This window comes from Limulus polyphemus, unplaced genomic scaffold, assembly GCF_000517525.1.
Source record: "Limulus polyphemus unplaced genomic scaffold, Limulus_polyphemus-2.1.2 Scaffold3267, whole genome shotgun sequence".
NCBI classification, from domain to species: domain Eukaryota; kingdom Metazoa; phylum Arthropoda; class Merostomata; order Xiphosura; family Limulidae; genus Limulus; species Limulus polyphemus.
Window position 1 is genome coordinate 62723 of NW_013668877.1, and position 17189 is coordinate 79911.

A 17189-nucleotide genomic window follows, 5' to 3' on the forward strand; every position below is an offset into this window, starting at 1 on the left:
CCACCCATCTGCAGGAATTCAAGGCCAAAGTGGTGTGTTTGCAGTGCCCCAGACAACACTCAGCCACCAAGATCTTCTCCTCCCCTTCACGGGTTGCCACACATGGCAAACACGTGGGTGGATGTTTAGATCCCAGAGAAAGTTACTGAAAATACAGAAACTTCCCTGGGAGGTCCCCTCACAACGTCGAGGGGACTATGCATGGAGGATGTGTTGCCCTTCTATTGGAGATGAGCTATTGTAGTATAATGATTACATAATGCACTACAGCAGTTCACATTAGGAAACACGTCTTAAGTTGGAGATAGCTCAAGACTAGTGACATGCACAAAATCTCAAAGGCAGATGCATGAGGAATAGCTACTGTGTGTGGAGAGGTAAAGATTATACTTTCAGAATGACTGACATGCATCAAAGAATTTTGTTGCACTTTTTCTATTGCTGTTCTAATTTTATTTGCTTTGTTTTTCAATAAACAGAGCAAAAATTTCAGCTCGTCCTAATTTTATACTTCAGTAAAATTTTCAATACAAATTGACAAACCAGTGCTTTTTCAACAAACACTACTGAAGGAAAACATGATGCACCTGATGAGAATATCTTAATTTCTTTTAAACTGGAATATTTATAATCTTGCAAATTTGTGTTCAGTACTTTTTAGTATTTATTTTCTCCACAACATGCTGTTCAAAAGCACAGTAGTGTGGGCTGTGCTTGAATTATCAGTAAATCATTCATAGTATTACTCAATTTTTCAAGTTATGTTTAGTTTCTGATAGAAGAAAGCTAGTATTGGAATGTTACTTTTGTATTAATTTGTTGTCCCAGGTTCATAAGACAGTGGCCAGTGTTGCTGTGCACATTTTAATTAACAACATACGGACTCTTGACTATAGCTGGGAGTTTAGTAGTATTTTGCAAATTGATTAATCAATGATCCCCTTAATCAATTAGTACACTGTTTCTCAGACCAGGGTATATGCCTACAAAAATAATTTTAGTGGTGAATGCTGCCTTCCCTTTAGTCAGCACTTCAACAACAACAGCAATAAAAAAAAAGAAAGTGGCAGATGCTGCCAGACACCCACTTTCCCTCTAGTCAACAGTTTAAAATTAGTGACAGTGACAGATAGCTGTAATAGCCCCTGGTTTCTCCCATTGAAACAAAAGCATTATGACAATCACACAGTGTTGAAAGATCTTATGTACATGTAAGTGGGTTGTGAGTTACTAAGTAATTGCCCAAAAGGATGACTGACAGTGTTATTTCCTTTAAAGGTACTAAAAGAGATATTTCTTGCAACATAGAGTACATTTACACTGACCAAATGTAAATTACTTGTACCTGATGATGACAAAATCTTGTCGAAACGTTGTACATTTGCTGTTATGTTAAACTTATATTAAAGTTTTTCTTCATTACCCATTCAAGCCGTCTCCAGCCATTATTAGTCTCAAAGTGGGTTCCTCGTCATCGAATAGAGTACATTTATACATTGTTGTGTAAAAAATGTCATTTATCTTGTCTCCTTGCCTGAAATCCTATTTAATAATCTGTATTTGAAAGATTTGGTTCTGACCTACAAAGTTATTAAATATATCCCTGTGCTGCTTGACCTTCCACAGACTAAGATGACCAAGGTTTTTCAGTCTTGACTCTTATATTGTGCATCTGAGGTTTTCTTCACTTTAACCTTAAGTAATGCCTGTTTGCCCACTACCATGATAAAATGACCTTCTTCTGCCCAAATCAGTGCTAACCACCAGTTCTCACCCCTACTGGTCCTGTGAAGGTTTTAACATCCACCTTCATATACTTCTACTAATGCAAATTCAATGATAGAACCAATAATGATGTTTCCTGAGAAAATGTCAAAGTTGACATTTGACAGCAACAGAGAATACCAGAACGTAAACAGAGGAGAGAAATACGAACTGATTGGAGTACAAATGAAATTACTGCAGATTTCCATTGGAATATCTTGCAGCCAGCATGAATCAAATAGATCTATTTTCCTGGATATATATTTTCTGACCACTGGCTGATATTTAACACATTAAAAATTATAGTAAAAATTAGAAAAAATGAAGCAAAAAGGAAGTGATTAAAACATTAATATCAAGTACCTTTCATTTATTATATTTTCTAACATCAAAAATGTTGCCGGATTCACAGAAATCAAACTTGCTTGCAGTTGGTTGAATGTGTTGTTATTGTACACATCCCTATCCAATTTGAGTTGTTTGAAAGCAGCTGATGCTCAAGCCCCATCAATTACATTCACATAATAACTAGGGCAGTGCTGAAACTCAGCCAAGCTGTATGCTTGTAACAGATACACATGATCTTTCTTGATAACTTTTCTTGTACACAGCTATTGAGAGACAACTTAGGTGGACAAACAAAAAAGTAAAATCTGAGCACAACTTCACTCAATGGGGACAAAAGTAAATCTAAGAGAGAAACAGCTTTACTTATAGTTACAATATATTGATATTAAAAGGCAAAAATTCAAGTTACTTATGTAAATAAATAATTAAAGCACTCAAATGATCAACATTTGTAAGTTCACAGTTTAAAACCTTTATTCTGAGACCATCAACGGCCTTAACACTGTACATGCATCAACATATAATCACATCACCCTCAGAAGTTTAAAATCAAAAACAGTGCAAACCATATATACAAAACCCATTAGACATGTGACTACTTAATTTACATACCGAACTTAAAGAAGATTACACCATCTACATACTTTCTGACTTGCCATCCCTTCATCTTTATTAACGATATGTAATTATTTTTAGTGTGCTTCATTATTTCTATAGATTTTCTAATATTTCTAGCCATAATATGATTCAGTAGGAAAAAGTTAAAATTTCCCTACACTAAAAATGTATTTCTGATAGACACTTGTCACAGAGTGGGATCCAAACTGAAGCACAGGGTCACTGAAGTTAAAAGGAAAGGAAATCAAATGAGCAACTTACCCACTTATAATCAAGCCAGGAAGTGCAAATGGCAACAGGAGGCAGACAGTATCCAGCTGAGGAAAAGATGGCCAAATGATGTAGGTAATGGATGACAAAAGTGAGTGGCAGGGTCCACATGCCAACCTGTAAGATCTCCTTTAATGGACTATGGAAATCAGCAGCCCGGGACATAATGAGGTGGCAGATTTAAAGAGAGAAGGCCTGGAAAAGACAACGAGAATTGGAGGACAATGAAGAATAAGCCAAACAGATAAGATGGCAAACTCAACTTGTAAATGTAATGGGGGAAAAGTCACAGTAGGAAGATGAATTCCAGTAGATAAAGAGTTGGGAATGGGAATCACAGAAGGGAGCCCTACATGTCACATAACACCTGAGAGCCCAAACTGGACACAGGAGGAGATCTGGATTAGAACGGAAATACAACTGGGAAATGGAAGGTAGGTAATTCAGTGTGAAAGCAAAACTATCCTTATGAGCTGCTGAGGTCTTGAGGGGTAAGGAGCAATCAGGATAAAAGAGAACACAAGTACTATGGTCAAGAATACAAGATATGTCAAGGGCAAACACATTCGACTTACAATGTCCACAGGCCAAAAGGAGCAGGGAATAGGTCTTGAAGGAAAGGTGGTATAGGGAACAGGAAGACATGGATTTGGAGATGAGAGGAACAAAGCAAAAGAGGAAAACACATGATAGAAGCTGTAAAAACAAAAAATATAGGACAAGGGTGTCCTTTAGCCTGCAACGTTTGATACAGAGAAAACATTGTCAAACAGCCATGTGAGGAAATCAGAAAGATGAGAGATAATGTGATGGGTGGGAAGGAAACAGGGAAGAAGGGCAGACCAAATTGGAAATAAGGGATGCTACACGTGTGGAGAGTCTGGACCATCTTGAAAAAGGGACTGGACAAAAGCCACATGTGAAGTCAGAGTGCAAGAATGGCAGGGTGAAAACAGACCTCTGAGGTTGGCGGAGGAGGGACATGGTTAGAGCAAAAGGTAAAGGAGGTGATGACTGAAGCAGCAGAAGTAACAGGAACTATGGTTGAGCAGACCAGAATGGAACAATAAGAATGACCTGACACAGATTGGTTTGGATAATGGGCAAATTCCTGGGAAGGTAATGGACAGGAGGGTAGGCATAAAGGTAAAGGTTGGTCCAATTCTGACTGAAGGTATCAACCACCAATGCCAAAGAATGTGGAATCAGGGACCAGCACAGAAGAAGTTTGGTATTGAGGTGGGTGGCAAATGAACAAGCAGAGGAGAACTCCACTGTGAACCCAGCCACCAAAAGACTTCAAGATCAAGGGACCGCTCTCTGGGAAGAATCTTGTCAGGATGATATAAGCAATCCGCTACAAGATGCAGAGACACCAGGGCCAAAACATGCCAAGAGGCAAACACACTGAGTATGGGACCAGAAAATTAGACCTAACATTTGAAGCAAAGAGAACATGAATGGTTGCTCCTTTGTTGATTGATGTAAGAGACATTGGTCGAATTTTAGGAATAAATAATAACTGACTTGCAACACAAAACTGGAAGGAATTGATCCAAAGCCCAACAATCTGACAGGAGTTAAAGAAGATTGATATGGGATCTTATTTCAACCAAAGGCTGGCGACCTCTTAAGAGCCGAAATACACCCTCTAACCCATCTGAGAATCATCAGTGAAAAGATGAAGATATGGCTGGGGAGTTGGAAGAGGAACTACAGCCGGGGTGTTGTCTCTGTTGAGCCACCAGGCAAAAATTGACTTAAAGGGAGGGAAGGTGGAGGACAGAAGATTCCACGGGATCCCTGGTGAGATTTCATTGTTCTTGCATATTCTATTGAAGTGCTTTCGTGTGACCACAAGCCAGAGGAATAAAGGATTCCATGGAAGCCCAAGTCCGTAAAAGGGATAGAACCTCACGAGCATGTAACGAAGGAAAGGTTTAAGCCTTCAGAACCAATAGCTCCAAGAATGCAGCCTAAGAGGAGAAGGCTAGGCTTGACTGAGATGACAGTTAAAAAGAAACTCTGAGATGGATGAAGTATTGGGTCAGTATAAGGACAGACTTCTCCACCTTGACAAGCCAACCCAAATGAACAGCTTCTTTGAAAAGAAACTGTGTTTGGTTGTACAAAGCTTGTCCTTATAATGATGGAACTGCAGACCATGAGTGTAATAGACAGGAGGAAACCTTGATCACACAACAGCAAATGTAGTGAGCCAAGGCCAAACTGAACAGAAAAGAATAGAATTGATAGACATGGCCATTGAGCAATTGAGATGCTGGAAAAATGAGGATGTGAAGGTATGCATCTGATACATCCACCTTCATCATTCAAAGACCTGGAATAAAAGCCCACCAAAAGACAGAAAAGACTCTATGGTGAAATAAGGAAGTACCAAGTAGCAGTTCAAACTGGAAAGGTCTATGACCAAGAAGCCAGTCTCCAGTTTTCTTGGGGGGCAATGAACAACTGGGAATAGAACCCCAAAGTAAGGTGACCAATAGGTTTGATACAATCCTTGAAAAGATCTTGAACCACATCAGAATGGAGATCCTGAGGAGAAAGAAAGGAAACAGGGGAAGGGTTAATGGAAGAGGGGCAAGAAAACAAAGCTAGAGTCCTTCTGACAAGACCTGAAACATCTAAGGATCTGAGGTGAAGGTGTACCAAAGAAGGGTAAACCTGGACAATCTGGCCACACTGGGACTTGTTCCCAATGGATAGTCACCTGGACTGTTGGCAACTAGAGGGTCAGCAGTGTATAAAAACACGTGATGAAAGCACAGGCAAGAGAGAGAGGAGGGAAAAGGGTGGGAGACAGGGAGGGAAGTAGGAGAAGGCAGCAACAAACAAAGGATGAGAGAGAAAAAGGAAGCGTGCTGTTGAGCAGGCTCTACACAAAATTCTTATGAATCTGGGAGATCCTCAAAACAGACAGACCTAGAAATGGGGCCCATACACAAGTTATGCAAATACATAGGGGGTAGATGCACAAATTAAAAGTGCATCTCAATCCACAAGATCCCAACAACAAAGGAACCTGGTGTGAGAGAAAAAGGTAGTGGAAGACAATTATGTCAATGTGGAGAAAAAAGAGGGAACTAGTTTTCATCAGAACCCCCTGAAGGGAACAGTGGAGAGTCTCAGAGAGGGGATGCATGGAGGAAAAGTAACAAAGGAGGGTGGTGAGGGTCAAATGAAGGTGAGAGAACTGGACCTGGGAAAAACAAATGGACATATCAGGGTCCAAACCCTAAACCTGAATTAACAATTCCAAGTGTTGAGAACTGAGAAATGGAGCTGCAGAGTGATGATATGCCATACCATGAGAATCGGAGGTACAAGGAGGATGAGGTAGAGGTATGCTGACCCCCCAACTCAATTGATCTGCAAAACAATTAGCATGGGCCCAATATCTGGAGAGGGAGAACTAAATAATCAGAGGATGGAGTCTCATACAAAAGGGAAGAGGATGGGTCATAAGACACAGGAGATCTTGACAAAAGGTAACAAATCTGTGCTACCATGCCCAGGAATGCAGGCGAAGTCCATGGTATGTCAAAAGGCATAGATCAAAATTGCACAGCAACTAAAGAAGGCAGAAAAAGGCAGTCAAAATCCTCATCACCCTGACCAGCCTCAGTTGAGAATGGAAGAACCAGTAAAGGTTCAGAAGAACTCTCAAGCCACATAAAAGACTCATATTCATGGCAGATAAGGTCATCCCTGAAGCCACAGTAACAGAAGGACATTGAACTGTGGTATTAGTAACAGGTGAAATTGACATTAGTTAACAAATATCTTTGTAACGCTATTTTCAGATTTTGCTGAAGATGAAATCAGTGTTTTCCAAACACATTTCAACCTTCTAAATAAAATTGTATGTTGTGAACCACCTTCATTTTTATTAAGAGGGTTTTTCTTAGATTTTCCATGTATACATTCACCTAGCATCTTTTCAGCTTTCTTAGTATAAACTTCTTTATTTTGGATGACTGATTGACCACCTTTAGTATATATGGTTTGCAATGTTTTCGATTTCATACTCCTGAGGATGACGTGATTATACATTGAAACATGTGGTGTATGTATTGAGACTGTTGATGGTCTCAGAATAAAGATTTTAAATTGAGTACTTAAAAATGTTGATTGTGTGAGTGTTTTAATTTCTGTATATTGAAAGAGGACACTCCAGAATGCCAGACCATGAGACAAATTCCATGAACAATAAAGGAAAACCAGTTTCTCCCTTTTCTATCTACAAGTATTACCAGCACGACAAGTTTAATGAATTATCCAGCAAGTCAGTCAAGTTTATAACATAAGAATGTCTAGAATAAAGCTTATAAAAAATTAATGAAATTCAAGATTAGGCAAATTCTGTTTGTCTAGCATTTCTAAAAAAAATAACCTATACTACACAATGCTGAAAAATTGTACACTCAAATATGTAAATATAGAAGATCTGAGGTAAGATATTCAAAAGAAATTTACAAATCTAAGATTAAAAATGTCCAATAAGTTTACTTTTCAATCTAAAATTCTCATGAATATTTGTAGTAAAAATTCTAAAACTATTTTATATTACAGAATAAAAAGCATACTGAACAAACAATCAAAATGAAATACAAAGGAAACATTTTATGATGACGAGTCTTTATTTAAATATTTAGAATTCCAAAGATTTTAAAAGAATTTCGAATTACAATAAACTTGCATGTAGAAGCAACTCAGCAGTATGATGTGCTTTTACATAAACTTTATGAAACACCAAACATGACAATAAACTTAAGTTTATAGTAAGTTATCTAAAAAAGAAGAAAAAAAAAAACATTTTCACTCCTCTAAATCATGCTCATGTATAATAAATAACCATTTCTATAATAAACTAATACTTGCAATCAAACAAATACAGCACATTGCTTATTTGCCCTTGCCAATACCGAATCAAACTTCCAAATTATATGATACATTTTAATTAGTTAAGTTAATTAGTTAATTGTTATGAATTTTGCGCAAAGCTACACGAGGGCTATCTGCACTAGCCATCCCCAATTTTGCACTGAAACACTACAGGGAAGGCAGCTTGTCATCACCATCCACTGCCAACTCTTGGGCTACTCTTTTACAAACGAATAGTGGGATTGACCGTCACATTATAATGCCCCCACAGCCGAAAGGGTGAGCATGTTTGGTATGACGGGGATTCGAACCCGCGATCCGCAGATTGCGAGTCAAGCACAATTAGTTAATTAACTGACCTATTAGTATTTTACATGTGGTTTTCTCTTTACTTTAAATACATTTAACAACAAGTTTTTAAATAGTTTTGATTTGCCATAAAAGCAATTTCTCTTAGGCAAAACTTAGTGATTTATTGTCTTAATATTTTGTGCACAAGGGAGTACACATGTGATTAAAGTTAAAACAAATATAATTAATGTACTTGGAATTTAACATTTTCCTAAATTGAAAATGTATTTTCAATAATACTTACCTCCGCTGACACCTTAGCTATTCTTCGATGTTGGCTTTGCCTATGTAAGCATTGGTCTTGCATGCTCCAGTCTTTTATACCCACTTAAATGCCCCTGGCAATATCTAACTTGCAAATCCCTCCACCTGGTTTAATGCAGCCTCTATCCTGACACTATATATAAGCATCTCACTCAGATAATGTAATCACTTTTTAGAGACTTGCACTATCCCAGTCTCTAACACCGGCTCTTAGTGGGGAGGAAGGATGGGTAAAAGTCAGCGGAGGTAAGTATCATTAGAAATACATTTGCAATTTAGAAAAATTTTAACTTCCAAAACATACTTACCTCTGCTGACACTTTAGCTAGAATCCCACATTGAGAAGGTAGAGAGGATGATGAGGGCATTATCCATACAGAAAGCATCTGTATAGAACAGGGGTTTACCAAGATAAGAGTGGTACCCATTTGGGGAAACTTCACTACATCCAGAACAGGTATACTCTTCACCCAGAACTTAATATTGGTATTAAGGGTGGAATAGTACATGAGTAATTATTATAGGCCAGCTCCAACCAGATAGCAGAAGTTCCACAACTCGAGGGTTGGAATTAAGTGGTCATGGTCCCTATATCCCACGTTGGTGACTATGGCAATTGAACTACAATGTGATATATATATAGATATATTAGGTCCTCAAGAAATTGATGTCACATTTTGGAACACCCCCCAAAAAATGTACATTATGTATAACAGTTAAACAAACTGCCTAAACGTCCCATTAGTGTAGCCTATGTAAAGTTTAGTATACTCTAATTCCTTACAGTGATAGCACACGACGAGAAACACATTTGGCATGTAATGCTGTTTGAATACAAGAATGGAAACAATGCCTCTGTAGCCACAAAGAATATCAAAGAAGTTTATGAAAATGTTTCGAATGTTTGTAAGCATCAACAATGGTTCGGCATATTTCATTCAGGTGACTTTAGTCTTAAAAACTGTGATGGAATTGATATTGATGCTCCAAAGATGCTTGTTGAGTCTAACTCAAGGCAACACACTCGTGAAATGGACCTGAAGTTGCATGTCTCTCATGATACAATACATAAACATCTAAGGAATATGGGAAAAGTCCATAAAGAAAGAGTTTGGGTGCCTCACAATCTCTCCGGTGATCGCTGTTTCCAACATGTGAATGTTACTTTGTCTCTTCTAGCGCGTAATGCGCAGGAACCATTTTTGGACAGAATTGTCACTGATGAAGGAAAATGGATTCTCTATGTGACTATTGAATGCCAAAAACAATGGCTCAGTCCTAGACAAAATCCACATCTGACCCCAAAACCTGGACTCCATCTGCAGAAAGTGATGCTTTGCATTTGGTGGGAAATCAAAGGAGTAATTCATTTCGAACTCCACAATCCACAGCAAACAGTCAATGCAGAGCTCTATAGTCAGCAACTGGAAAGTTTAAATCAAGCCCTTCATCAGAATTGCTCTTCACTTGTCAATCAGAAAGGTGTTCTTCTTCTCCACAACAATGCACGTCCACATGTGGCACATTTGACATAACACAAGATTATGGAGTTGGGTTGGGAAGTTCTCTGCCACCCACCATATTCTCCAGATATGGCACCATCAGATTACCATCTTTTTCGTTCGCTGCAACACCATCTTAATGGGAATATGTATGCAAATGTGGAAGGTGTTAAAGAGGACACTGACATGTTTTTGACTTTAAAGCCAAGTGATTTCTATAATCAGGGGATTAATAACCTGATTGTAAGATGAAAAGCATCATTGATAAGAATGGAGACTATTTAATTTAATAAATATTTTATTTAGATATATAAGTTGTTCGGGTTTTTTCATTGAAAAAAAAGAGACATTAATTTCTTGATGACCTAATACTTTTGATTGGATCCCAACCTATACCCATAGAGTGATATGTTCTGAATCACCGGAATTACAATGAGAAAGTAAGCAACACTCAAGTGAACAAACTTTCTCTTCCACCTGAAGAAGTCCAAAAGGCACCACCCCAGGCTCAGAAGGATGGGATCATATATGCAGAACAGAACTCTACTGGTCTGGAAATAAGAACATTCATTCTCTTTCTCCAACCAAGTGGGCAAGGAGCATTTCACTTGCCCCCAGAATTATGGAGAGGACATGGAAAACTGTGTTCAACCAAGGACCTAGGATGTGACCACTTCGTGTTCGGAATTATGAGGAGATAGTGGACCTCCATCCATAAACAATATACAACCCAACATTGTTCATAAGAAAGGCCAAGCACACCCCAACCAGATAGCGTAGAATCAAATTTTAAGAGTAGTCTCTTGAATAGGCTAGTGCCGCTCCTACCGAAATCCAGAGACCAGGATAGGAGGGCCCCTAGCTTCTCCCTCTTCTCTAAGAGTGGAGGAACACACTCGAACACTCTGGAGGAAAAGCCTCTGTCCACCACCCCAGCGACTAGAAACTGGGTATGGTAAGGACTCCTTAACCTGGAAGGTAATGCACACTGGGGAGTCCTGAGGAATAGTGCAATAGGTGAACCAAGTTCCCTAAACTTTTAAAAGCAAACCGACCCAGATTTATTCACTCCGGTGATTGGCAGGAACAGGCAGAATCCCCTTTAGCTTTACTCATAATAGTCCATGAGCAGCAGTCCATGATAATATGGTAATACTGTAGATTGAGATCTGGTAAAAGGAAGATGTAAGGGACCCTGAAAAAGAGAGATAAGATATGGTATGATTACTCACTCCTCCATATAATCTAGCAGATGTTGTTAAAACAGTCATGGGGGGTAGTGAAAAACCCACAAGAGAAACTGCCAGATCATATAAAGAATCTGAGAGAAAAGCATTAGGAGAAGTCCACACACAGGCCCATAAAAGTTTACCCTAGTGAATAAAAGAAATGGGCAAGGAAAGACATAAATGTGCTGAAGCTAATGAGATGTAACTTTCAGAAGATTCCTCGCCTGTAAAATTCAGAATATGCAACCAGGATATTTGCAAAACCACCTACAAGGAAGTGGGGATAAAACTTTGGAAACTGAAGTATCCCAAAGAATACAGAGACAAGAACTATCACCATGAAAGGAGAAGAGTGAGCCGCCTAACACTTCTGGGCCTGACAGGACAAACAAATGATCAGTGCATGATTTATTGTAGAGGTGAGAAATAATTAGCAAAAGTCATGGGCTCAGTCCCAGGGACTAACCTCGTAACCATTTTGTGCTTGTTATAGTTTTCATGCTATAACTTTTTAATTAGTAAGCAAATGTTAATGAAATTTGGCAGATTATCAGTAAACATTACAATGCTTTCATACATAAAATTATTTTTTATTAAGTCTTAAGGTTTGTACAATTTTCTTTTTTTAATCATTTTGTTCATTTCACATGTTGCCTATCTATTATGCAAAGTAATATTCATTTTAAGATTAAAAATACTTTTATGCATTAGAAAAGTTTGAAATTTCACATGCAAAATCTTTATAATATCCAGATAGTTATCAAAAATTTCTTAAGAAAAAACTTTATATTTTATCTCACAACCACCATATGAAATTAGGAAATAAATATAAATTATGCCCATTACATTCTAGAATGAACACAATTATAACACGAAAACATAAATGCTTAGACTAAATAGTTTAAATCTCATAACATTATACATATATATATATATTTATTTATTATTTTCATTATATTGACTGTTCAGCCATGCCTGGCTAACAATACAGAAGTTACAATGACGCAGCTCACGTGCACTCATGTTACCATATCAAATAATATAAAACTGACCTTGGTCTATACAAAGTAACCTGTCTTGGCTGTGTTTTAATAGACTAGTATTTTGTAAAATACAGTCACATTTCAATTACTATACATTACATATGTATATTGATTATTGCCATTTTGAAATAAGTTTAAGAACTCATTTTTCTTAAAACACAGAAGAGTAACTAAAGAAGTAAAGCAAACAATTATCTTTTCTAGTTACGACCTTTGTACTCATTGCTGTTTGACGTAGGTTGCTAAGCCTTTATAAAAGTTGCACTTGGAGGATATGAAACTAAATAATTTTTTTTATGTTTTAATTATATACAGTTGAATAACCAAAAAATCATAAATCACTACATTAATACCATAAAATCCATTATAATTCATCATACTTAGTAACTAAGATGTATTTCAGTGAAAAAAATATATTAAATTTTGAGCAGCCTAAAGACACACCCTACCTCATTGAAATATTGGTTCAGAAGAAAAAATGGTGCTAAGTCCGTTAAAATGGCTGAGAAAGCCACTAGGGGACATTCTGAGCTTCTAATTGGTTATTCATGTCATATATAGAAGCAAGTGTACATAAGGGAGCATTTCCAAAAATTGAAAGAGGTGGGCAGGGTGCCACTGTGTTTGAAGCAATATCTCGGCAAATTGAAGAGATAAAAGGCTGTTATTTTATATTCTAGCTTGTCAATGTCGGTAATTTGAGTTTCTAATTTGTACAAAACTATAGACTTAGTATTTTGGCTTCACAAACATGTAATTTGAACCTGTGCTGCATTTAATATACCACGTGATACACAGAAATCAATGTTTATCTGTTTTTTTAATATTTACTTTTAAATTAAGAAATTGATTAATGTATAGTACTAAAATTTGAATTATAATATACAGTTTGATAAAAAAGTTATTGACATAAATTTGTGAAATAGTACTTCAATAAAATTTTGAATGCAAGTCAACAAACGAGATGACATGGCCTTTCACCCATGACCCATTTCAAAAGGGTTAAGGGAGAGATGATACATGGTACATGAGGCTAAAGGTTCAAATGGTTGTTAAGACAAGGCATATAGTGCCACCTTAATATCTTGATTAAGTAATGGAAAAGGCCATTTGAGAAAGGGACTGTATAGCACTGGGGAGTCCAAAAACTCCAGATGTTTAGGATAACTAAAAAGAAATGAAAAAGTTGTCTCCTGTCGTTTAGGTCAGACGAAGCTAAACCCAAGTAAAAAACAGGTCAAAACACGATATGGTGAACATGTTTGACAAAATGGATACAAACTCCTTGCGAGGCACATCCCAGGCAACTGTAGATGTTAAACCCCAATGAGTTGGGAAAAAAGTCTTGGTGTACAATTTTGGGTTGAGAATGCCTGAATAAAGATAGCCAAAGAAGAAGATACAGAGGTGTACCCACATGAAGAAATTGTAGAAGAGGAAATCATGGCTAGGCTGGCCAATTTAGGCTAGCAACGTCTTGGAAGTAGCAGACTGAAATATAGCCAGAACTCTGAGTAACAGAGGAAGTGAGGGAAAGTCATAGATATGCAATCCCATCCAAGCAGGACTAATTGCATCTACCACCCAAGCCTGAGGATGAACTAGTAGAGACTCCAAAGCTTGTAGTTGAGTATCAATGAATGGCAAAAGCTATCAATGGAAGCCCAAAGAGAGAACAAATCTATCGGAAAACTGCACAATGGAGAATCCATTTGTTCAGAAGAAAGTGAGGACTGAGACTGACAATCTGCTATGAAATCCATCATCCCAGGAAAATGGAAAGCCAGGAGGCTGACATGATTAGAAAAGGCCCAAAGAAAGAACCAAATTTAATTAAGAGACCACTAGAATTGAAAAAACGTCTCATGAGGATATTCACCTGCAAAAGATCTAGACCTTGCACTATTGCCTGTTGGACAGCAAAAAGTTCAAAATTAGTGATGCACATACATATTTACATACACACAGATATAGAGATACATTAATACACACATGCCCACCACACACACACATACATATAAACATGTATATACATGTATAAATACACACACACATGCTAATGATAGAGGTGATCCAAACCAACCACTACTCAAAAACTAAGATGTTGCTCCTGATGAAAGAGATTGAAAAATCCAGTGGATTGAAGTTCCTGAACCATTAGTTACAATGGGACGACTGAAGGGATAGCATGTATTCTCATCCCAAAACATTCAAGAGATTTGATGGAAGTCCACAACCCCAGAAATAGAAGCATCCCTGTAAGTAAGAGCCTGACTGCCCATTCCATAGCTTGGAGCTGGATAGGAGGTGGCTGAGCCAGGCATAAAACAAGGTGAAAACTTGTACAACTTAGCAGAAGACATATAGTGCTGATGCTAGATCAAAGGCTATATCTCTGAACTGCAGAACCTGATCCCTGTATATAAAAAGTAGTTAAAGGCAAGATGAATTTACTATGAAAATGTGGAGAAATGCCTCAGCAACATCAACTTGGGCATGCATGGACCTGGTGAAGAATGCCAATGTAGGGTGAGAAAGAACTCCATTGTGGAGCAGGGAGAAACAAAGAATTGGTTGAGATGAGAAAGAACGGTGATCGTCAGCGATTCTCCCCTTGTCTCAGGCAAGATAGGTAAACAGGAAAAAAATCCCTGAAGAACAGGATCAACTGTCACTACCATCCCCGTGATCAGTAACTCTGATAGCCATGAAACGAAAATCCACATCCCACTATTCATGTGGAGATGGAAATACCACAGAGTGAGAGGATAATAGAGGTGGACAATTGAATGGAAAGATCAACCTCAATATCAGAACCCAAAGTGCTCATGGTTCTGCAGTAAAGGAAAACCAGATGTTCATAAATAGTTGTACCCTCACTCTAACTGATATCAACACAAATGGCTTCGGTTGGCCCAAATGGATGGCCCTGAAACTAAGGTCATAAAAATTATGGTCTGTTTTAGCAATAACAATTTTATAGAGAGCATTTTACGTTTAATTTCGTACATTTTTGAGGGGTGATGAATAAAATAGGAATGATGACATGCTAAGAAAAAATTTGTCATGTGTGTGTGTTACACTAGTGGAAACTCAGGATTTTTTTATATATTTTTTCCTTGTAGAATTAAGAACTTAAAACTTGTATACTATTAAAATATGGTTTATTAGCTAAGATTTTATGCTATTCTAATTGGTATAACATAAACAAAAAGTAGTTTAATAAAATTTTGAATGTAAGACACTAAAACCTTGTGTCATGAACAGTAAAAAGTACCCATGCCGACAGGGTTAATAGGATGCCAACAATTTGCAGGGGAACAAATATCACAGATCAAGAGTGAGGAGCAAACAAATACAAAAAAAATGTGATTGGTTCAAAGTAATCACATGAACTAACCTGGAATCCCACACATCCAAAATTAAATAATGTAAGGCTGTGGAATTGAAAAAATATGTCCCCCTGGAGATGAAAAGCCAAAGCATTCAAAGAGACAAACGAGGGTACAAGAAATATCTATCCCGTCATGTAATAAAGCAGGTAAATCTCTCAGCATGAACCAGGAATATCAAGTGAAGAAGAAAAAACTAAATAGTACCCCCCCCCCCCCCGACTGTTCCATCATCAAGGGAGTAGTAGACTCACTCAAAGGTCACAGAGAAAAGCCCCAAATCTCATAACACAAATGACTAATTGAAGAAAAGAAGTAGGAGTTGGTTGATCCACATTGCAATCATGAGAAACTGATGTACTAAAGAAAAGCATCAGAAAAACTGAGTCCAAATTCTTCCCAGAATAAACAGGATCAACAAAAAAGGCAACTTCAGAGGCCCCAAGAGAAAAATAACTCCAGGCCAAATTTATGTTTCCATCTTCCAACGGATCAAAACATAGACAGCCTCAACAGAGTGACCCCCCCCCCCCCTGAATATAGAGAGATGCAAGATAACAAAGGACAATAGTGCTGACAATTGTAATATGGGAATTCATACCTGCAAACATCATGTCCATTTTTTTAAATACAAAAAACAAATTTTGAAGCAAATTATAATTATACTGAAATCCACAATGAGACATGAAAATCACAATCCATAACAAAATGAACCACAGCACTTCATCAGACAAAAACGTGACCAATGCTTTGTTGAGAAAAAGTGATTACATTATCTGAGTGAGGTGCTTATATATGGTGTCTGCATAAAGGTTGCATTAAAGCAGGTGGAGGAATCTGCAAATTAGATATTGCCAAATGCATTTAAGTGGGGTATAAAAGACTGGAGCATGGGAGACCAATGTTTAGATAGGGAAGCCAATGTCGAGGAAAAGCTAAAGTGTTAGCGGAGGGTAAGTATGTTTCGGAACAAAGTATTATTAGTTTCTTAGAGCAGATAAGTTAAATGTGAAGTATCTACCAAAAAACTAAATTATGTGATATAAATACAAAAAAGAAATGAGAATATTATCAAAATCTGCTTCATTTGGAAAGTAAATGAAATATAGTTACTGTGGTGGTTCTCCTTCAGGGCTCTGGTTAATAGACTGGAAACAAGTAACTTGAATACGTCCCTGCTATAGTAGACAAAAGAAAAAACAAACATGAAAAAATTTATAGGGTTAGATAAACTCTTGCTACTATACTTTTTAAAAACAGTAAAAATAATAAAAAGATACCATACAAAATCACAAGTTTTTTCTTCATTCAAGAAAACTTTGACTGCACAAGCATTCTAAATACAACTTTGTTTTCTTAAGTCATAATCTTAATAATATATATATATATATATATATATATATACAACTATTTAATAGTAAATAAATTAATTAGACTTTAAATAGGTAGTTTAGTTGTATCTTAATTTTTTAGTTGGTAATTATTACTGACTAAGTTAAATTT

General features: G+C 37.2%; 1 protein-coding gene across 3 annotated transcripts in view; it reads right to left on the reverse strand.

The window, feature by feature from the left end:
• LOC106469025 (lys-63-specific deubiquitinase BRCC36-like) overlaps positions 1-17189 on the reverse strand; it is a 104855-nt gene that overhangs the window by 38094 nt on the left and 49572 nt on the right. For all 3 annotated transcript variants that reach the window (XR_002612781.1, XM_013929478.2, XM_022397424.1), the window contains one exon: positions 16800-16864. Coding sequence is in view for 2 of the 3 variants with exons in the window: in XM_013929478.2 (XP_013784932.1) it covers positions 16800-16864 (65 nt within the window). In the remaining variant the exon portion in view is untranslated. The remainder of the gene's footprint in view (positions 1-16799; positions 16865-17189) is intronic.